Genomic DNA, 22,793 nt, shown 5'->3' on the forward strand with positions numbered 1-22,793 from the left:
ATGAAGCAGAATTTATTTTTCCTTAATAATCAGTTTGGAAATGAATAAAGGGAGCAGAAAGAGATTAACAACCCCAAGGCCACATGGCCAGCTGTTGCAGAGCTGGTTTATAGACTTAGGAGTGTCTAGATGCACACCACACTCTGAGGAGACACCCGTGAAGACTGGTCAAGTGTCCTGAGAACTGCCCCTACAGGTTGCAAGAGGGATTTGGAAGCCTAAGACCCAACCTACTCACCCCTCCATGGGGTGCAAGGCAATGGCCCGGGGCTTCTCAAGGTTCTGCCACAGTAGCACCTTTCTGTGGGCCCCATCCAGGTTGGCCACCTCGATCCTTGATGTCCCTGAGTCAGTCCAATAAAGTTTGTCATGGACCCAATCCACAGCCAGACCCCCTGGTGGAAAAAGTATAAAAGTTTCAGGGATTCTGCAGGGGCTCCTGTGTGCCTTAGTAACAAGAGAAACTAAAGCAGTTTCCGGGGCTAAGCACTACTGTAAGAATCTTGCATATGATAACTCATTTAATCATCACAAATCTATGAATTAGGTACTATGATTCCCATGAAGATGAGGAAACTGAGGCACAGAGAAGTCAAGGCACGGTGCAACGTCAATCACATGCCATTTGCTGAATTCTGGCTCCTGACCCACCCCCAGTTCTCCCTACTGGCATCAAGGTCGGGTTTGCAAATTGACACCTAAGGTTTTGTAGAGGCATTTCAGAAGTTCCCAAAGCATTTGAGTCAACTCTGCTCTTAACCAAATCCTTCCTTTCTTCCTTCTTTTCTTTCTTTCCATTTCTCCTTTGCAGTGCTAGAGATTGAACTCAGGGCCTTGTTGCATGGTAGGCAAGCGCTCTACCACTGAGCTACAGCCTGAGCCCCCAATACCAAATTCTAACTCACTTCACCTACTTAGTAGAATAGCCTGAGACTGCCAAGTAAGATGTTGCTGTTTTTTAAATCTATAAAACATTTGGTATACTTATCTGAACCAATCAGAATAATATTGATACTAAGCAATCAAAACAAAACTTACAAGTGAGCTGAAGCTGATAGAGAACTGTAACTGTCCGTAAGTCTCTAATTCCAGTTATGACATTCACCAAATGTTATATCTAAACCTATGAACTTATTATATATATATTAACAAATATTTTCTATGTCAGAGTTCTACCCAACACTTCACTGAGAGGAAGAGATGCTCAGCTGCAGAAGGTTTGCAAACACCATCCTGCCCCTTCTGTTATAGCTTTGCAGACAGTGTGGCCCTGTCCCTCTCTAGGGGGCCTTGTTGCCTACCTGGGCTTTCTAGTCCTGTAGACACAACCTCTTCCACGTTGCTGCCATTGAGGTTAGCTCGGAGGATCCGGTCCAGGGTGACATCGGACCAGAAGACAAGCTCGCGCCGGTGATGGAAGTCAAGGGCGATGGCATTCTCCAGGTTGTTGAGTAGCAGGGTGTACTCAGAGCGGTGTGGCAGCACCTGCCGGATGTCGATGCGATTGGCAAACAGCAGCACAGGCTCTGGCCCTGGGACACAGTATAGAAACAGAGTTGGGCTTCAGAGCTACCACATACTCATCAACATGTTCCCCCAAGTTCTCAACTGTCAGATGGGGCCCCTTGCCCACTAAAGCATGCCTCAAGCTGCTGGCGTCTATCCTAGAAGAGTGGAAACTTCTCCTACACCAATCTTTCCACCTCTCAGCAAATCCCTGAGCTCCAGAGCACTTGAAGTCTCAGTGTCTGTCTGTCTCTCTGTCTGTCTGTCTCTCTCTCTCTCATACTGGGAATTGAACCCAGGGGTGCTTTATCACCTAAGCTGTATCCCAGACCTTTTAATTTTTATTTTGAGGCAGGTCTCACTAAGTTTCTGAGACTGCCCTGGAACTTTCAGTCCTCCTGCCTCAGCCTCCCAAGTCATTGGGATTAAAGGTATGTGCCACTATGCCTGTCTACATGGCACTTCTCCATGCTCAGTCCCCCCATGCTCACCCAGCCAAATACAAACACCCCTTACCCAGAGCCTTGCAGCTACGCCGGTCGGGCCGTAGTTCATAGCCTGCTTCACACCAGCACTGGAAAGCTCCTTCACTGTTGGTGCATCCCTGGCTGCAGTACCCCTCCTCAGCACACTCATTCACATCTGCAAATGCCAGGCAGGGTCAGGAGGTCCCCTTCTGCCATCCTCCTGCCCCAATTCCCAGGCTGCCTAGCTGTTTTTTTTCCCCACATTCCCATCTACTTTCCAGGGAAAGCTGTGTAATAAGCCATTAAAGGCTTTGAGGCCATGCAAACCTGGGCTGGAATTCCACCTTTGCTATTCACTAGCTGTGCAGCCTTTGGTAAGTTACTTAATCTCTCTGAGATTCCATTTCCCCATCTGTGAAATGAGAGGGATGATCTCCACTTTCTAGGGTTATTGTGATAATAATATAAGGTCACATCCATCTAATGCCTGATCCTTAAAACAGGCTGTCTATCTGCTGTCCCTGCCCAGCATTCTGACTCTGTTCCACACCAGCTCACCATGGCACGTGCGCCCGTCCTCTGTGAGCCGGTAGCCTGTGTGGCAGGTACACTGCACTGCCCCCCGCACCATCTGGCACTTCTGGGAGCAGCCACCGTTGTTAACATTGCAGTTCTCCTCACCCGTCCGGGGCCCTGTGCCAGCCAAGCCAAAGTTGGGAGTTGAGCCCAGAATCCTCCCCCGGACGGCCAACTTGGCATTCCACCTGGACCATGAAGAACAGCTCCCAAAGTGCAAGAGTCCCTAGGGAGGATTCCCTTTGAACCTTATGGGTGGGGTTCAACCACAAACCACAGGCCAGGACCGCCCACCAGGGACACTCACGGCAGTTCTGCTGTGGGCTTTCGTCGCTGTTGTCACCACAGTCATTGACCCCATTACACAGCTTCCTCTGCCCAATGCAGCGCCCATTCCAACACAGGAACTGGTCGGAGGCACACTGAGGGCTTCCTGGAGAGAGAGGGGGGAGAAGGAGGGAGGAAGGGAGGGTCAGGGCTTAGGTCAACAAGGGATGGAAGCCTGTCATTTTCTAAGGTGAGCTAGAGACAGATGACATCAAGGAGGGAGGGTTGGGGTCCACGGCAGGAAACAGCTCAGACAAGACAGGCTGGATGTCTGCATTCCCACCCCCCAGGACACCACAGCGGATGAGGGATGTGGGACAGAATAATAAAATGCACACACATATGCAGTGCTAGATGTGGCAGGGGAGCGGGCGTCGGGGTGTCAGGGGAGAGCCGGTCCCCCTGCACTCGGCCAGGGTGGAAGGTACTGGCTGTGTGAGTTAGTACATGAGCGGCTGTAGTCAACGGTGCACCCAGAGGCGACACGGTCACTTGCAAGGGCAGGAAAACTCCAGGCCATGGGAAGGATCTGAATGAAGCATCATCTTGGCCTACCTGGAGAGCTGGAGTGACAGCCTTGACCCCCACCCCCTGCCACCATCTGTAGGTTAGGGGATCTGGGGCCCCCTGGGAGACTCCACCTGTGTTCTCGCAGTTCTCTTCATCGCTGTTGTCCGCACAGTCGTCCTCCCCATCACAGCGCCAGGACAGGCGGACGCAGCGGCCTGACCGACAGCGGAACTGTTCCGCTGTACACATGGAGGTGGCTGGGCGAAGCAAAGGCCTAATGAAAGGGTGGCCTCAAGCTTCACCCTTCCACTCACAGCTGAGCTGCACTTTCTATCAGTACCCATGTCACTCTTCTTGACACATGTGTCAAGAGGTGGTCTATGTGGCATCTTTGTGTGAATCAGAAAAAAAGGTGCCCCTTCCTCAAAGCATTTTACTGCTATAAAAGGGACATCTATTATGTGACTAACATCCCTTTGCCACTGTAGTGCACAACTTATACAACCCTACACGCCATCCAGTATGTCTTCAAACTTTATTGGTAATGCCCTCTATGATTCCACAACACTCCCCTCAGGCTTTGGAGCCATTTTTCCACTCACTGCAGTTGCGCTCATCAGACTGGTCATCACAGTCCGCGTCGCCATCACAGCGCCAGCCTGCATTGATGCACAGGCCACTGTCACACATGAACTCCCCAGAGCGGCAGGGCTGGTGGGAGGCTGGGGAAACAAACATCTTCTGTCTCTAGCTAGTCTGTGCACACAGTGTCCCAAGGTAGACCAGAAAGCCCAACTCCTGCCCCTCCCAGCACCCCAGTCCTCTAACTCTGCCCTAGAGACCAGAGAATCCAGAAACTCCTGTCCTGAGCACCTGCCCCCACTGGCACCTGTGCCTTGCCCCTGGAGGAGTTCCTTCCAGCCTGGCCTCCCCTCCTCCCCACTGGCCAGAGCACTCACAGCAGTCAGACTCGTCTGACCAGTCCCCGCAGTCATCATCGCCGTCACAGTGGTAGATATCCAGGATGCAGCGGCCGTAGGCACACTGGAACTCCTCCAGGTTGCAGGGGGGCGCTGGCACTGCTGAGGCTGGAAGGAGGGCAGGGAGCGGGGGCAAACACTCAGGCTCTCACGGATGAGAAGGATCCCTACCCCTCAAAAGGCAAGGTGCTCAGGCAGAGTGACTTCCTGAGTGAGATACGACCGGGGTTCATTTGGGATGACCCTGGCAGACTGCCATATTCAGGTGGACCACCTGGCGCATCTGCACCTCCCCAGGTAAGCCCAGGAGCTGATTCCTGAGCATCCCCCACCTGCCCACTGCAGCGCACTCCTCGGCCTGCCCTGAGACCTGGGGATGGAGCCTTCTCCCTCGCCCAGCCCAGTGGCCTTAAGTCTGGGGCCACTCACGACAGCTTTCCTCGTCCGAGCCATCTTTGCAATCCGTGTCACCATCACAGTACCAGTGCTCGGCAATGCAGCTCCCATCACTGCAGCGGAATTCCTTGTCGGAGCACTTGCGCATGTCTGGGGAATGCAAGGGGACGGTCATGCCAACAGACAGAGTCCCACAGGCACCCCTCTTACCATCCTCCCTGACCCCCAAATCTCGCTGGCCCTAGAGGAGGGTGTCTGATGAAGCCCCTGGAAGAACCCACAGATTCAGTGCAGACTCTGGAGGACATCAAGGCCAGGAGAGCCTGGCCTCAGGTTCCTGGGCCACGATTCCTGGGAGCCTGGACTCTTCCCCCCTCCTGCATTCCTCCAAGATCCCTGCAGCAGTATTGGGGCCTTTGCTGCTATCTCCTCCCTCGGTCAGACTCCTCTCCAGCCCCCCAACCCTGCCTGCTTCCCTAGAGAGCCCACCACTCACCACACTGCTCATCGCTGTTGTCACCACAGTCATTGTCACCATCGCAGTGCCACAGGCTCCGGATACAGTAGCCATTCTGGCAGGGGAACTCATCCTCCTCACACTCTCGGGGGGCTGTGGACACAGAGCAGTCAGGCTGCTGCAGGCAGTGGGGTGAGGTGCCTGGGGTTGCCCCTGGGGCTCAGGAGGAGGTGGCCGGCCTCTCAGGGGCTTATCTGACCAAGAGAAGGAGGTCAAAGGACGGGACAAACTGCTGAAAACCCAAGAGTTCATGTGGGCCTGGGGCATTGTTTTCTGATTAAAAATCCTTTCCCAACAGAGCCCGGTGGAGTCTGGTCCCCTCCAACACTCACGACAGTCCTGTTCATCCGAGTCATCCTCACAGTCATTGTCCCCATCGCACACCCAGGAGCGGCGGATGCACTTGCCATTGTCACAGTGGAAATCCAAAGGGGAACAGGTGGGCAGCACTGAGTCCCAGAAGAATGGAAAAGTGAGTCAGGCAGGCTAAAATGAGCCAGAAATCCTTTCCCAATACCCTTGTTCCAAATCCCCTGTCCTGTAGCCCTGCCCTGTGGACTCCCACGCCTGCCTCTAACTGATGGGGAAGCGAAGCAGCTGGGAAGACAGAGTAGCATGATGAGAGACCCACAGGGTAGAAGCAGAAGAACCCAGAGAACTCAAAGCCACTAAGAAAGCAGCAAGAAAAACATGGCAAGTCTTTTACCCTTATGAAATGATGATTGACACATCTGGGCTCAATTTCCAGTTCTAGAGCTCATTATTTATAACACTGAGCAGGTCATTTACCTTCTCTGAGCTGTAGTTTCTTCGACGGTACAATGGGGATAATTACACCCAGCTCATAGAGGTCTTTTGAGATAATGCATATGAAAGTGCTCTATGAAAGTGAAGCATTTATCATTACCACAATTAGCTAAAATGGCTAGGGTTAATGATGTCTAGGTTGTAGGCTCATTCTCATTAGGCCAATTAGCCACCCCCAGACATAGAGGCTGCAGGTCAGAGATTTTATTCCTGAACCCAGAAAACTGGCTTAGCAGTGATATTTTTATATATCCAAGACAGGACACCCTGGCCATCGTCCATATGTTACTATGCCAGGGGAAAAGGGAAATTTAAATAGAGGATAAGATTTCTTATGTTATTTTTAAAAAGGTGTGACTATACAGAGCACCAGAACAAGAAATAACCCACATCCATGTATAACGTGTACCTTTTTAAAAAAATATTGTTTTAGATGTTGATGGACCTTTGTTTTATTCATTTACTTATATGCAGTGCTGAGAATTGAACCCAGTGCCTCCCACATGCTAGACAAGTACTCTACCACTGAGCCAAAACCCCAGCCCAGTACATAAATTTTTAAATGCACAAATTTGCAGAACACATATACAAATCATATAAATATAGTGAGATATATTTAAAGAGACTACTTATGGTTTCAAGAACATTTTCTTGTATACTGGTTTCAGGTTTGTTTTATTGAGCATATAGGCATGAACTACCCAAATATGGGACAACTGGAGGCATATATATTGTGAAGAAACGTCTGCTCGGTCGATACCTGTCACTCTAGCAAGAGTCTACCTCTCCTGGTCCAAAGCAGTAGATGCATTGAACACTCGTCAGCCTTGTCCTTGGTCCCACTCCCAGGTCCCTTTTCCACCACCTCCAACCACAGCAGGGCAGTACTTACTACATCCATCCTCATCGCTGTGGTCCCCACAGTCATTGTCTCCATCACATTGCCACTGGGCAGGAATGCAGGTGCACTCGCCTAGGGCACTCACTGCACAGGTAAAGTGGCTTCTACCACAAGCACATTCAGGGCTGCTGGCCAGACCTGGGCAGAGGAGAAAGAGGGGGACTCGGTGCCTGCTCTTCAAAGCCTATGGCTGGTCACTATCACCCAGGGAGCCACGGTGACACTGCAAAGGAGATGCAAAGGATCTGATTGTGCCTCCCACCCCCATCCAGGGGTTAAATGGTCCAAAAGACACCCTCTGGTTTGGGGCTCACAGACAGCCCAGGTGACCAGGTCCATGACAGGGCTTTTTCGCACAGCACCTCCAGAGGCCCAGAGACAAATGGTGCTACCTAGAGGTTGACGTTCTTGGAAAAAGCAAGGCTGAGAACAGACAGGTGAAGTTGATAGGTCTCTGTATGCCTCTTCAAAACTAGATTATGAATGCTTTTGCCTCTATCCAAGAATAGACCCTGGCACGCTGACCAGGGAGGGTGAGAATAATAGTGGAGTTTAAATAGTGGCGCCTCATTAGGTTAAAGAAGTCACAGAGGGAGCAGGAAGCAGCCGGCCAGTCCCACGGTCAGAACTTGCTCTTTTTTTGTTGTTAGTAGACATATTCATTACATTTATTGTAATAACTACTCCATCGTAGGATTGACTTGAATCTATTTGAACAAAAGATTATCTGAAAGCAAAGCTCACTAAGTTTGGGTAAAGAAAGCAAACATTCCCAGTCATTTTTTGCATGAATATAGATGACATTTTAACACAGACCCACAGTCACACATTATGAGAGAGTAAATTTTACTCATAGTACAGAGTCTCTTCGTGTAAGATCATAAAAATACAATGCAGTGTAAGCCCAGGTTAAAAATTAAATGCAGCAGCTGGTATCAACACGCACACATGGCTTCTAAATGAATCTGGTGTCTGCTAAGACTCATTATGGGGGATAATCAGGTGTAAGGAACTAGAACAGACTGAAACAGGAAACACAACCATGCCCAACAGTCACACAAGGTCAAATGATCATCTCCATGACCAAAAGAACCCACATGAAACCCTCAGCCAGCCCAGGGAGGCAGTCAGCATCCTGTGCTCAAGCAGGTTCCCAGTCAGTGGCAGGAGATATTTCTGCACCCAACAGAAGTCATGGAAGGCATGGGGAGTCTGCTTTCAAGGGACACTGGACACTTCTAAAGGAAAGTCTGGCATTCAACTCTCAAAAATGAAATAAAAATTAAGCAGAACCTACTGAAGGATACATGTGAAGTGATTATAGTGTAACCTTCACTTCCCAGTGGGTATAATTTAAAGACTCAAAATTTTAAGAGCACTCCAAAATTATGCTACAGAAAAGCAATCCTAAAACAACTTGGCTTCAGTGAGAATTCCAATGGCTCGCACTGAGAGCCTGCAGCAACCTGGAGATGGCCTGAAATAGGCAGGGCTCATGGACTGAAGAGCCCCACTGCCCTTTGACCCTGGTATCCAATTCTTCTAGAACACTTCCAGTAGGAAAGGCAAAGGAGAGTTTTTAGTGAGACCAAGTAAAGATGAGGGCTATCCTTTTATCATCGTCAAGGCATTTAAGGTCTTTCCTTTTAATAGTCATATTTTAGTTGTTTAAGGTGACAATTTCCCTCTACAAAGTTACTAAATCAATACCTCTGGAAGAAACAGATCCCCATAAGTTCAAAAGACGTGCCCTCCCAGGATCATCCAGTGAAAGGTGACTTTGGGAAGCAGTCTGTCAGTTATGACTGGGACCCACATTATCAAGGCACTGCAGAATTTGGGGGGAATTCTTTTGCTCATATTAATAGGCAACTGTAAAACTGGATCCTCAGAAAGTATTTATGGAAATAGATATTCTCTTTAGCAAAAGAAAAAACCCTCATGCCTGGCAGATTGTAAAGGTTCTTTCAAGCAGCAGAGAAATCCCCACACCAGTAACTCTAGCTAAGGAGTCCAGCAGGTGCCAGGCGCAGGTGGTCAGACCTTAGTTTTGAGGAGGGTGACCAAGAGAAGAGGGGACTGAGGCAGAGAAGACCTGGCCACCTCAGGGCAGAGTAACTCAACCCAATCAGGGCCATGGCCTAGAGGAAGGCCGGCAGACACAGCCCCTCCCCCAGCCTCAGCAGCACGCAGCTGGGTTTCCCTATTGAGCATCAAGCTATCTGCCTGGCCAAGTCCCATGACCGGCTACTGTGCCCCCTCCCCAGCGTACCCAGCAGGATGCCCTGGGATGGCGTGTGAATGGCTCAGTGCCCCTGCTCCAGCCTCAGCTGGAACAAAGGGTTCTGCCAGGGTCACTTCCCCCCTCCCAGCATTCATCTAGCCCGATGGCTGGGCTGCTTGCAGCTGGGGAAGGAGGGGGCCAGGCTCCTTGCTCATCTCTCCCCCTAGCTTTCTTCTCCTCTTCCTCCCCTTGACTAGGCCCTGCCCTCAGGCTGGGCTGGAACTGGGAAGGAGTCAGCTCCCAATCGCCACTCCTCTCCTTACTCTTCACCTGACCCAGCTTCACTTTCTTGATGCTCACCCTCACTCCCCATAACAATTACTTGGCCTGACCTAGGGATTAAGACCCAGAATGAAAGGGTAAACTACCAAGCCCTCCAAAAGCTAGGAGAGAGTCCTGGACCCATCTCTCTCCACTTCAACCCCCAGGGTAAGTGTGAGCACAAGGCACACACTCCTAATCTGAGATGGATGAATGAACAAATTGGTGGATGGATGGATGGACATACAGACGGACAACCTTTGACACCTATGAACCTCTAAAGCTATCGGCAAAATGTACGTTTCTGGGGTAAGGGACCACAGATTTCTACCAGATTCTCAACTGAGGTGTGGCCCTCCCCCTCCTCATACTAAGGGAACCAGCTGTCTTAGAAAAGATGAAGGATTTCCTGCAGAAGGCAAGGGAGTCCATCTGGGAGTGCAGAATCTCCCCACACCTCACAAGAGGGCCTCATTGCAAGCCCAGAGCTCCCGTCTCTCTGGCTCTCTCTGCAAGTGCAGGCCAGAGGATTCTTCCCCAGGGAAGCATCGAAGACTCAGCTGCCCCAGCCCCATGCTTTCTGGACTGTTCTGAGCGCTGAGAAGAGAGGTAAAGCTTCTCTCATTCAGAGCCTGAGGAACACTGGCTCATTGCAGTACAGGCCCCCTTTAAGGAACCATGGCTGGATTAAACAGCAAAGAATAACTTCATGCAATGAGGCTCTGACACAGAGATCCCCTTGATAGGGAGGCCTGGTGAAGAGGTTTAAGGCTTCATCAGTGGGTCTCAGCTAGGGATGATTCTGCCCCTCAGGGGATATTTGGCAATGCACAGAGACATTTTGGTTGTCATGAGGGTGATGCTACTGGCATTTAGTAGGCAGAAGTCAGGGATACTGCCAAACATTCTCCAGTGCACAGGACTGCCCCTGCTCCCCAATTATATGGTCCCAAATGTCAACAGAGGTTAAGAAACACTGCTAGCCAACACAGCAGGGAATGAGGACACACCAGAGGGGATAAAAGGGGTAACAAGAACAGGAAGGAAGAGGGGACAGAGGGGAAAACACTGGATCCCAGCAGACAGAACTGGGTTCCATCGATTAGTTGGATGGCTTGTGCAAGTCACTTAGCTCCTTAAGCCTCAATGTCCTTATTTGTACAAAAAATAAAAAAATAATAATAATAAAAACAAAACAAAACCCAGTGCCACCAGGATTGTCAAGAAAATGAAGATGGAAGAACACTGAAGATGCTCAAACAGCGGAGACTGGGTGTGTGGGATACGAGGCCCGCATATTCTCCAAAGGCCTCGATTTTAAGACTCCAAGTACCAGGACCAGGACGGGAGGACGGGCAGCATCCTGGTGTGCATGCCAGGGAGAAGTGCAGAGGTCAGGGGAGTCTCAGCTCCTACGCCTGAGGGCCCCACCCCCACCTCTGGCTGAGTGATAACAGAAGTCCTGATTTCCCGGCAGATTTCAAGAACAAAGCATTCCATCGGGTGGGCATCGAGTTAGTTGCAGGTGGCTGAGAGTCACAACTTCCTGCATGTCAGAGCAACATCTGAAGTCAGCGCTGTGGTGAAGGTCAGGCAGCCAGCAGCCGGAGCCCCCGACTTGGGCATTCATACAGGAAGCAGACACATTAGACGCCAAAAGGCCAGCTTTTTTGGACAACTGCTGCCCTTCTGGGATGCCCAGAGGTGGAATTCTGCCTTTTCAGTCAAGTCCTGGCTGTGATCCGAAAGGGCAGCTTTTAACCCTTTTTAGGTAAAAGACTGGAGAGTGAAGAAAGGGAACAAATGGCTGTGGATGGCAAAGGCAGCCTCCGTGTTAAGAAGTATTGAATTAGAATAGTCAGCTCTGCTTCTGCCCTTGAAAGCTGTTTGCCAGCCACATTGCAAGCTCCCTGGCCCCCAGGGGCTTGGCAGTAGCCCTTCTCCTAATGCAATCCAACAAGAAAAAGGGTTCCTGATCTCTGATCAAGTCATTAATGTTTGGGATATATGTTAACTGCTCACTGGATCTTCTTAAGAGGTTAACCAAAACCTCACTATTTACATCTCATCTTCCTCAGCCCAGTCACCTTAGCAATTTCTCAATGCTTTCTTTTGAATTAGAGAAGGGAAATACCCATCGAGTATATTATTAGACTCAATGTAACATGATAGCACCACTAATTCTACATATTTAAACAAATTAGTCAATATCTCCAAGACTCAGTTCACTCACCCATAAAATGGGTAGAAGAACAATTTTACTTCAAAGGGTTGGGGAAAACTCTAGTTAAATAATCCCATGTAAACTGCTTAGCACAAGGCTTTCACACAGCAAAAGCTTCATAATAATAAAACCATTGTTTGCTTAATATTTACTAGGTGCTGTCCAAGTACATCTCTAAGTGCTTTTCATCTGCTACATCACTGAATGGTCTCCACAACCCCTGGAGATGGCATGATTATTATTATCACCACTTTATAGCAAAGGACAAGAAGCAGAAAGGTTGAGTTTGTAGATAGGTCATAGGGATATTAAGGGTTGGGGCCAGCACTTACTCCCAGGAAGGAGATTATACTGCCTCCTAATAAGTGATATTGCCATTATGAGAATCTTCAAAGGTCAAAAGGGGAAAGTACAACTTCTGGGTTCCTCTCCCTCATATATCCCCTAGTAGCAAATCTGTAGTGAATTAATGGGTCTCAAACAGTGACCTCTCCTTCTGGTTACTGCTAAGGTAAAGACCAATTTCCTTTGCCCTAAGGTAAAGTAGTAAAGCTGGGAAAAATCTGGAGCCCCATCCCTTTTGAACCAGCACTTCGGTGTTATGTGGGTCCAGGAAGGAGCAGGGACTTCTGACAACAAATAATTACACTTTGCAGTTTCTCTTTAGAGTTGGTGAGCTACTTTGGTGTGAACACTTGCATTCTCTTTTAATCATCACAGTAACTTTGAGTAGTTACTGTAGTGCCCATTTGATAGATAAGGTGGAGCTGAGGGTGTAGCTCAGAGGTAGAGAGCTTAGGAAGCATGTTCAAGGCTCTGGTTTTGGTCCCCAGCACAAACAAACAAAACCAGGAAAAGTCACTGGCTTTGGCCAAGATTGGTAATGACATAAGTAGAACTAGGCCAACAGCCCTGCTCTGACTCTTAAACCAGCATTCCAGTATTCTTTCAGTGTGACCTCAGAATGCAGACTTTTAATAAGCTTTGCAGGTGACACCAATGCACAGTCAAGTGTCTCTATCATGCCATGGAACGCTCAGTTAAAGGTGGGCCACACCTGTCACGTGGAGGCACACTGAGGACAGTGACTACACACAGCTGCAAAGCAGCTTTTTCAAGTTGAACCAGAGATAAGAAGGCTTAAGGAGTGCCCAGTGAGTGTTGTGGAGGATTCTGGCTACGGGGTGTGGAGGGACCAGGATTACAATGTCAAGGGCAGGAAGCAGCAGTCCTAAGAGCATGCTTTCTTCCGTCCTGCTAAAGACCCCTCTCTTCCTGTCCACTGGCAGCCATGGAAAAGTTATCAACCTTAGGAAATGAGAATAACTTATTTGAAATTTCTCTAAAGTACATCCAGGTCAATGATTTCAGCTCCTTGGGCAGCCTACTTGGTGACATCTTTCCCGGAAGGAGACACCACATAGCAAGACAAAAATGATAAAATTAAAGGAGTGACAGCAAGCAGCCACATGAGGATGACCTTGTTTTCATCTAAAAGATCTAAGAGATACGGATGTCTGAAGAGACCCGTACAGAGCCACTGTCTGAGGGGAGTTTGCCCAGGGAACATTAGTACCTATACCCCTGCCCCGCCCCAGAAAAAAAAGGTAAGCAGTTGGCAGCAGGAGGCCAAAAAGCAAAACCTTCCCTGACACTCCCCACCTGGACCCACTTGGCCCAGGTTGAGTGGGAAGCCCCTGATCGGAGCACTTTATGTTGTTTACTTGTAGACTCAGCTTCTTGGCAGTTGGAATAGTGTGATAGCTTAGTGTTTGTACTCCCAGTGCATAAGTCAATGCTTAGTATGTATTAGATGACCAATAAAAGTTTGTTATTTCAGTGAATGAATGAACAACACTTTCCTCTAGAGTCTTGTGAGAGATAGTGTCAAAGGAAGAGAGAGGCCCAGAATATAAAAAATAAATGTAGTCATTTCCAGGCCTGGGGATGTGGCTCAGTGGTTGAGTCCCACTGAGGGTTCAATCTCCGGTACCCACCCCCCCACACAAAAAAAGTAGTCATTTCCTACCTAACCAGGACTCAAGAGAACTAGAATCTTCTCCTAGTCCTATCCTGTGAAGCTTATACCCTCTTCCTATAAGAGTTCCTTTACTCGCTGCATTATCTGGCCGTGAAATGGACATGCCATGGTTGTACTTGTTTCTGTCTCTTGGTCCATTTTATTCCTCTGATCCCTAGAAGACAGGTTTACTTGGTTCCTTAGTGGGCCCTCTCAAAAGGGTTGCATCAGACATGATTACTGGTCCTAGAAAACTCATCCCTCTCTTCAACACAGAAAGGAAGCTCTTAATGGCCAGCCTGCAAAGTGATAAGGCAGAAGTGCATAATGTTAGGACCCCAGGAAGCATACGGCACAAGGTGCAAATCCTGGCTCTGCTAGTTCCTACTTATCTGACCCTGGGCAGTAATTTCATATCTTAGTTTCTCAGCAGGAAAACGGGGGCAAAAAGAGCCCCTACCGCATATGGATGCTGTGAGAATTAAAGTACTTGATAAGAAGCACTTGGCATCAGGCTTGGCATATACTGGTTGTCCATAAATGAGAAATCTGGGGATGTGGGGTAGAGCTCAGTGGTAGAGCGCATGCTTAGTTAGCATGCTGGAGGACCTGGGTTGGATTCCCAGCACCAAAATAAAGAAAGAAAGAATAAAAATAAGATGGGCACAGTGGCAGGTGCCTGTAGTCCTAGCAACTCAGGAGACTGAGGTAGGAGGAGCCCTTGAATCCAGGTTTAGGGCCAACCTGGGTAACACTGTCTCTTTAAAAAAAAAATTAAAATAGGACTGGGGAGGGGATAGCTCAGTGGTAAAACACTTGCCTAACAGCTGAGAGGTTCTGGGTCTGATCCCCAGAATGACAAATAATAATAAGTTAATTAGTTAAAATAAAATTAAAAAGAAATAATAGCCCTTACTATTACTATCACAGATTTGACTAACCCCAGAACTGTCTTATGGAACCAATCCATTACTAAGACCTGCTCTTCTGAGCTTGAGATGGTTACAATACCTGCTGAGTAGCTTACTGTGTATCAAACAGTGGTGCCACCTCCATGGGTTGAGGTGGTGACAGAAATGACCCAGGAAGAGGCAAGGCTCCTGCTTTACTGTCTCTCTCGGGAGGAGCTTGAGGCACAGGGTATCCTTTATCCTGGCCTAATTTATTACCAACTAATTCCTAGGATGCAAGTAAGGAATACCGAATTCAGAAATGGATTTGTTTCCTCTTCTGTAAAATGGGAGTCGTAATGCTATTAATTTTATAAGGTGGCTAAGAGGTTTAAACGAGATAATGCATGAAGTTAACAGTAAGCAGCTATTATTGTTGTTGTGACTGTGATCCCTAACCGCACTGTCTTCATCTGGATGTACTCTCTTTCTCAACCCAGTCATATAGCTATAATCCTAGGCTGTCTCTATACAGGTTCTCAAAATTCTACTTAGACTCCCCAGAAGCTGTCAACAGATTTCACAAATCCAGCATGATTTGAACATGGCTGTGCTCTGTGAAGCCTGCTCAAAATTGTGCTTTCCTTTCCCCTACATGTCAAAATGAGGTCCACCCAGTAACAAAGGGCTTTGGGGAGTGACAGACCACATTTTCTAAGAGATTTTTAAAGCCTAAAGAATTCTGAATGCATTGGGATTCCCTAAGAAAATGAAAATACAAAAAAGGTTAAGCTGAGGGGTAGATCTTTCCAACCTAGATCTTCTGGGCCAGGCTGGGTATCAAATACTCTGATCTAAGATGAGGTATAGGTTGGGGAAGTTCCTAGCTTAGACCCTGGGCTCAAATCCTGATGTAGTCACTCAGTGGCTATGTGACATCAAACTTCTCTGAGCCTCAGTCCCTCATCTCTATGCCAGGAACCTAATAGTGCCTGCCTTATAAGTGAAGAATAAATGTGACAATATACACAATGCCAGGGACACAGCAAAGCTCTTAAAAATGTTAACTTCCCCAGAAGAACATTATATTTTGGCGGGGCCGGCGGGTGGGAAGTACCAGGGATTGAACTCAGGGGCACTCAACCACTGAGCCACATCCCCAGCTCTATTTTGTATTTTATTTAGAGACAGGGTCTCACTGAGTTGCTTAGTGCCTTGCTTTTTGCTGAGGCTGGATTTGTTTATTTAGTTGTATTTTTTTTTTTTTAATATGGTGCTGGGGATCAACCCAGTGCACTAGGCAATCGCTCCACCACTGAATCACAACCCCAGCCCCTGGGGCTGGCTTTTAATTCACAATCCTCCTGCCTCAGCCTCCTGTAGCTGCCGGAATTACAGGTGTGCACCACCACCTGGCAGAACATTTGTATTTTTTTTAGACTACATGTCCCAGTCTATGGTGCAAAAATGGTCACCAGAGATCATTCCCATAGGAGCAGAAAATTCTCATTTGAGGGACACACCTTTTAGAGCTATTGGGTTTTACTGTTTCTCTGAGCCTATATAGTTGAAACTTGTTCAAACTGCTTGGGGAGGGGAGGGTGGAAAGAGGAAGAGGGAGCTCCCCTTTCTTATTTGTTAGGCTTATGGATATTACAAACTGGCACTTCCATTTGGTTTCTAGAAGGCGGTAGTCAACCCAACAGAGACACTGTCTCTCATTCTCATGCATGCTCCCAAGGTGGTGGCAGGCAAGCTCCCCAGGCTGGGGTCATGGAAAGGGAACCCTTGCCACAATTCCACCTCTGCCCCGCCCAGAGACTTGACAGAGAGAGATCACTGGAGATACCCACAGCCTCTTCATTCCACGTGCTAATCGGGTGTCTCTTCCAGTACCCTACTCTGTACCTGCCTGGCCCTATACCCAGACAGAGGGAGGGTCCCTCTCTCTCTAAAAGGCACTGCCTGAAGTCAGGAGCTTCCTGGCTGTACAAACCTCCGGTGATAAATTATGCAGCAGCACCTTTGTGTCGCCGCTGCCTCCCGGCCAGATGGGAGGTTTGCTCCCAGTCTTTTGTTTCCGGCTTGGCTGCTGCTCCGATCCTGGGCTCTGCACAGAGGTGAGGGAGAGCTCCTACAGGCCAAGTCAGGGCTTGCAGCAAGTCCCAGCCAGGCTTTCCCCAGCTGGGTCTCAGGCAGCACTCCTCCCCTCCTCACTGTCACCTGAATAATGGGGGAGCAGGGCGTCAGGGAGCACTCATCTGTGAGCAGGAATGGGAATGCCTGTGTGCACTGAAAGAAAGAAGCCTGCTCCAATGGGCGTAAGAGGTGCCCAAGGGCACCTAGGGTGTTTGCTCTTGCTAAATCGAAAATGCAGAACAGAAAATATTCAAAGGACCGTCTGGAAGGTAGAGAATCCATTCTTTTAAATGGCTGCTCTGGGTTACAGTCAACTTTCCACAGCTCCCAGAAACATCGCATTACTGACACCAACTTAAAAAGAAGAAACAAAGACAATGGGGGGTCAAACTTGGGGTGGAGGAGTCCAGAGCTGGAGGTCTGTATCAATTATCACTGCACATTGACAGAATTTTGGATTGAAGACGGTCGTTATGGGGGAAGCAGGCTCCCAACAGCCCAGCCCCCAGATTGGGGCAATTACCACCGTATGAGCTCTGGGGCTTGACTCTCTCCCTAGACCAGTGGGAGGGAGAGCTCGGAATTCTAAACTGTTCCAGCTACAAGAGACCTCTCGCAGCATCTCTCACCCTGGGTCACAGCGATCTTAGGGTGAGAGGTTGCTAGGCTGCATTGCTGACCACTCAACAGGGAAGTTCTCAAAGAAAAATTCCATCGCCTGCACCTCTCTTGAGAGAACTAACGCAGAACAGGCTCCCCTAGACTCACATTATAGCTTAACAGACCTCTTTTTCTGGAAGTGTAAACAGGTAGGAAATATCCTTAGGTTTCATTAGATTTTCAAGGGGGCAAAGCTCGGGGAGCAAAGGCAAGATCTTTCAAAGAGAAAAGGAGAAAAAAAAGTGAAATGAAGAGGGACCAAGCCTCCACTTTAGCACATGACACTGTAGTATAATTAGTATAATTATTTATTTACTGAGCTCCAATATTCCAAAGTCAAGAACCATCTCTGATCCACAAGGCAACTTTGCTATCAGCTGACATTTATCAAGTTCTACAACAACACAGTAGTTGTGCTGAATTGTTTGAACATACTATTAACTCATGCCTTCTTAAGTGAAAATTGACTACTATTCCACTCTCCCCACCTCACCCTCATTTGCAGATAAGAATCCTAATGTTCAGTGAGACTGTTTTGCTCAGGATCACCAAGAAGTACCAAAAGCCAAAATTCAAACCCAGGTCTGCCTGTGCTTCTTAATTACTGAGCTATGTACCCAGTGATGAGATTAGGACTTGGCAAATATGTCTGCTGAATGAATGAACAAATGAATGAGTACAAGGCCCAGGTTGGGGAATGCTCCTGAGTGCACTAGGGAGAAAGAGCCTGACGTTGCCAGCTCTAAGTTGGAGGGACAGCAACAAGCACAGGGTAGTCATCAGAGCTATTTATAGGGCCAAACTCAGGCTCTGCCAGACAACCAGTCAGCACCTAGTCACCCCTGGGACACTGACTCCCACTAGGCTGAAAAGAGAAAGGCTTTGGCTGCTGAAGATGAGATGGCAACTCAGACAAAGCCTGGGACCTAGACGCCCTATGCCCAGGCAACTGGGACAAAACTTGTGGCTAAGCTGCATCAAGGAATGTAGAGAGACCATTGCTGACCGACACAGCCTGGGACGGTCCCGTAATTATGAGATATGACCAGTCACAAGAGAGACAAGACTATTTCTTAAAGTAATCCCTGAAATTATTCTGTTCCCATTCAAGAACCTCTCAGTATTGATTTTTTTTTTCTTTAAAGAAGCAGCAACTTAAATAATCCTTCCCATTTTCCTTCTTCTCAGGGATCAAGACTAGCAGTTAATCAGTAGACTGAGCAAAGAGCTGTAAAACACCCTGTCCTCTGTGACCGCCTGTGTTCTGTGCTGGCCCGGAAGATGAACATGCCCAGTGTACTCTGTAACAGACATGGCCAGACTTGGTTCCCTTGCAGCTGTCATTCTTAATACCATGGGCCAGTCCCAAAGATGTTATCTGATATCCAACAGGGGACAGAAGAGGAAATCCAAAATCAGTGACAAGCCAAGCATCTTTCACAAGTCCAAGAGATCAGGGGACAAGGTGACTCCAGTACCATGACAACCAAGACAATAGACAGATGGAAAGGAGACCAGTCTCTGGTCAACTCTTTTGCACTCATCCTCAGAAGCAAATTTTTATCCAAAAGCTCATGGCAGAATACTCAACTTTTCGTTTACCTAGAAGAAACCGCCAGGACAAACAGTTTCCACTCTTCATATAGTCATAACCCTCAGGATGAAAATAGCCATAGCTATTCCCAGCCATCAAATTTCCTTCCAAAATCTTTAAGGGTGGAGTGTTATGTAGGCTGAACTCAAACCTAGAGACTCTAGGAAAAACCCAAAGGACTAGCAGATTCCAAATAAGCACCTAAAATTTTAGAGTCCTGAGTTCACTTCTAGGTGAGGTCAGGTCTGCCTAACTGATCCATTACTACATTTCCGGGACTACCGTGTCCCTGAGATCCTGGGATTTAGTGTCAGGGATCCTCATGGCTATAGTTTTGATTGTGCTGGTTCTAGGCTCTGCAACTGCTCAGTCTCACTGAGAATCTGGTCTCCTACAGGCTCCCAGAAGGGTTCAGGCCCAGCAAAAATGTAAATCTCCCTGCCTCTGCTTACCCTATGTGCACAGAAAATCCCTAGACTTAGAAATGTCTATTGTATCTTTTCTCCCACTTAAAAAGGAACCCAAACCAGTGATTGGGAAACCTATCACCCTTTTTCTGTAAAACATTAAATATACATTTTTCTCTACCCCTATCCTCTATTTGGATGCAGTGTGTGCAATTTTGACAGCTCTGGAGCAGTAAAATTCTCTTGGCCCGTCTCAGCCAGGGAACCTTCCAGCTCCCCATTCCCTTGGGCAGAAGGCGACAATCTCCTCTCTGGCTTTGTTGGTATCCGTTTTACCGCACCACCCCCCCCCCCCCCGCCTTTTTTTTTTTTTTTTTTTTTTGTCCTAGTGCCTAACCATTTCCCTTGATCTTTTTCAAAACTTCCTCCAGGGGGCCGGGAGGAAAGTTCCATCCCCTTTCCTTGCAGCCCGAAGGGGGAAACCCCCCAAAAAGTATAGCTGTCCCTTTAAGGGGCCCATGTGGTGGGAAGAACAGCTACATTCCTACCCCAGTAGGGCTGCTGTCCCGACACGCCGAAGAGGCTACAAATAACCTTCTAGGAGAGAGCCCGGGAGGGGGAGAGCGCAGAGCTAAGAGGAACGTGGGTCGGCCAGGCTACCACTTCTCAGAAAGGGCTCAATCGGCGCTAGAGAGGATTGGAAAAAGCCACTGAAAACTCACGGATAGTTTAAATAATAGGCACGAGAACTCCGTTTTGGATTCCAGACATAAAACAATCTTTAAAGCAAGTGCCCAGACATCTCCACGCCCTGCCAGGCAAGTTCCGAAATCTGCACAGTTTGCACACGGGCTCCTCTACCTTAAAGAAAGAAACGGTGCAAGGCCACAGTCTGCAGACCCCTGGGTTCTGAACCCCACCCCCTCATCCGGGCAGCTAGGAGAACTAGAAGATTCGGATCTCCCCCGCACTGAAGAGCGGTGGGTGAATGAGCTGGGGCTCAGAGATCAAAGTTCTTTGATCTTTGGGCACAAACTTAGAGGCAGCTGCTCTATCACGGGGTGCACCATGGTCGTAAGCGGCGGCGAAGAAGCAGATTCCACTGGAGTCCTAATCACACTCCAACAGTTGCGAACGGGCACCGAACACGTTATTAATAAGGAGCAGATAAGCAGCAGTCCTGATCCCATCCGCCCAGCTCCCCTGAGGCCCCACCGCGCGGGCCGAGAGGCTGCTGCCTTCTGAGGTTCAGCAACACCCGCTCCCTGCCTCCTGCCCCCTGCCCCAGCCAGGACGGATTCTGCGGGAGTCTTCCAGCAGTTCCTTCCCAAAGTTCCTCCTCAGCCCCTTTTCCAATCCTCTCCCCCCACCCCTCCCCTGGGGAGGATCCGGGGCAGGAAGCTGATTGGCCGCAGCCAGGAGAGGGAACCCAAAACACCACTAAGGGGAGATGCTGCAAGCAAGCAATGCCCAAAGACCCTCGGTGAGAGCCGGGTCTGGGGGATTTGTTCCCGAGTAGAGGAATTCCCGGTGCTCAAGTACTTAGATTCCACCGAGGCCCCTCTCCGCAACCCACACGAGACCCTCAGCCCCTGGGAGGAGAGCTATTTACAATTTATGGGTTTAGCGACCGCCCTCCCCGCCTCCCTTTCTTTGCACACATTCATTCGCACCAAGGACACAGAGACCCTGTCTTAACCTGAAAGGGAAGCAGCCCCCCAGCTCTTTAAAGAGCAGCTAAGAAGGCAAGCGAGCGCCTCCGGTCTTATCCCACCCGGCCCAGACCGGAGCCCGGGGGAGCTCCTCCACCACTGTCCGCTCTCGCACTTGAGGAGCTGGGGGAGCTCCTGGTTCCATCCCCAGCATGCAATTTCAGGGCCACTTCTTGGAGTGAGCGCGAGCGGTTTCAGGCCCCAGCCTGCGCCCTTGGGCTCCCGGGAGGTGAGTCCTGCAGCTGCCCGACCCAGGGACAAACTTTCCCGATGGGCCGGTCAGAGCGGGCGCGGCGACACAGCTTACCGTGTGCACAGAGCAGGGCGCCAACCAGCAGCGCGCCCCACAGCCGCCTCATGGTGCCGCGGCCGCCGCCGGCGCTCCCTGCCGGCCGGGGGTCCAGCCGACTCCCGCGGGACGGCGCGGCGGAGGGAGTCAGCGGAGGGTCCCGGGAGGGAAGCGTCCCAGGTCCGCCACGGTCCGCGCGCCCCGCAAGTGGCCCTCCGGCCGCTGCTGCCTCCAGTGCTGCTAGAGCCGAAGCCGCCCCGCCAGGGGACCGGGAGGGGGTGTCCCGGGCCCTGCCGCCCCGCCCCCCGCGCCGCAGCCCCCGCCACCGCCACCGCGCCTGGTCCCGCCTCCAACGCTGGCCCGGCCCCTTCCAGCCTTCGGCTCCCGCCCCCCAGTCCTCAGACCCCACCCGGGGGCACCTCTGGCTCGGGCCCCTCTCCTCCTCAAGCCACCCCCACATTCCTAGCCATCGAAAGACTCTCTTTCTCTGTCCCCATTACTACTGCTCAAATGTCCCCAATTTTTTAAAAAAAATAATTATTATTATCCTAGACACAACTCTCAGACTCCGTTCACCCTAGCTCCACGCCAGGGAGGAGCACCCGGGCTGACCCAAGTCGCCTGGACGTGACCCCAGCACCCTACCGGCCCCAAGTCCAGACTTTATTGATGTCCCAGAATACGGAAGGCTTGCTAATGCGTAATCCTCTAGGTCTTTATTGACATCAAACAAGGGCCATCAGGGGGCCTGTCGGGCTCTATCTTAACTAGCATTCTCACTGTCAAAATTCCTTTTCTGAGATTTTCGACTTGCATCCCCGCCTGTCCTCTGGTCTAGGCAGTGTTCTAGGGCTAAATAATTCCGCGACCTCCCCTTTTCATTTACTCATTTCCTGAGGTAGTTGTCTGGGTCCTGTCGCCCCAGCTCAGACGTCCAGATTTGGCTCAGACAGACTTAGTTCCTCCTCGCTGTCTTTGTAAATCAATGTCGTTAGCCTTTTCACCTTCTTTGACTTTCTGATCTTGGCAAGGGAGGGAGGGAGTAAGGAAATGAGTCCTTACTTAGAATTGCACTCCCCCAAGACCTCAGCATTCTCCCAGCCTCTGACTGCAGAAGGAACTTCCAGCAATCTTTAACATTCAGGTTGCTACATAAATTGTAAACTCTTCTCGGTTTTGTGACCTAGCCCCCTCCCTAATGAATATTAACAGTATGGATTAATTTTGCCCCTTCGATTTTTCTAGGTTGGATCTCATTTCGTTATCTTTGTCCAAGTCCCCAACTTTCTTAAGGCCAAGGTATCACTTTTCCCTCTAAGCTGATAT

General features: G+C 49.4%; 1 protein-coding gene across 1 annotated transcript in view; it reads right to left on the reverse strand.

Moving 5' to 3' along the window:
* Lrp4 (LDL receptor related protein 4) overlaps positions 1-21,644 on the reverse strand; it is a 48,608-nt gene extending 26,964 nt beyond the window's left edge. The window contains exons 1-13 of the mRNA XM_046457394.2: positions 21,486-21,644; positions 6,979-7,125; positions 5,612-5,728; positions 5,259-5,372; positions 4,796-4,912; positions 4,346-4,474; positions 3,989-4,108; positions 3,518-3,643; positions 2,857-2,982; positions 2,532-2,666; positions 2,023-2,148; positions 1,302-1,532; positions 239-395 (exon numbers count right to left, since the gene is read on the reverse strand). Of these exons, the coding sequence (XP_046313350.1) occupies positions 239-395; positions 1,302-1,532; positions 2,023-2,148; positions 2,532-2,666; positions 2,857-2,982; positions 3,518-3,643; positions 3,989-4,108; positions 4,346-4,474; positions 4,796-4,912; positions 5,259-5,372; positions 5,612-5,728; positions 6,979-7,125; positions 21,486-21,537 (1,697 nt within the window). The 5' untranslated portion in view covers positions 21,538-21,644. The remainder of the gene's footprint in view (positions 1-238; positions 396-1,301; positions 1,533-2,022; positions 2,149-2,531; positions 2,667-2,856; positions 2,983-3,517; positions 3,644-3,988; positions 4,109-4,345; positions 4,475-4,795; positions 4,913-5,258; positions 5,373-5,611; positions 5,729-6,978; positions 7,126-21,485) is intronic.
* Between the last annotated feature and the right edge of the window lie 1,149 nt (positions 21,645-22,793).

This window comes from Marmota monax, unplaced genomic scaffold, assembly GCF_021218885.2.
Source record: "Marmota monax isolate L192 unplaced genomic scaffold, Marmota_monax_Labrador192_F-V1.1 WCK01_AAM20220418_F8-fsc00047, whole genome shotgun sequence".
NCBI classification, from domain to species: domain Eukaryota; kingdom Metazoa; phylum Chordata; class Mammalia; order Rodentia; family Sciuridae; genus Marmota; species Marmota monax.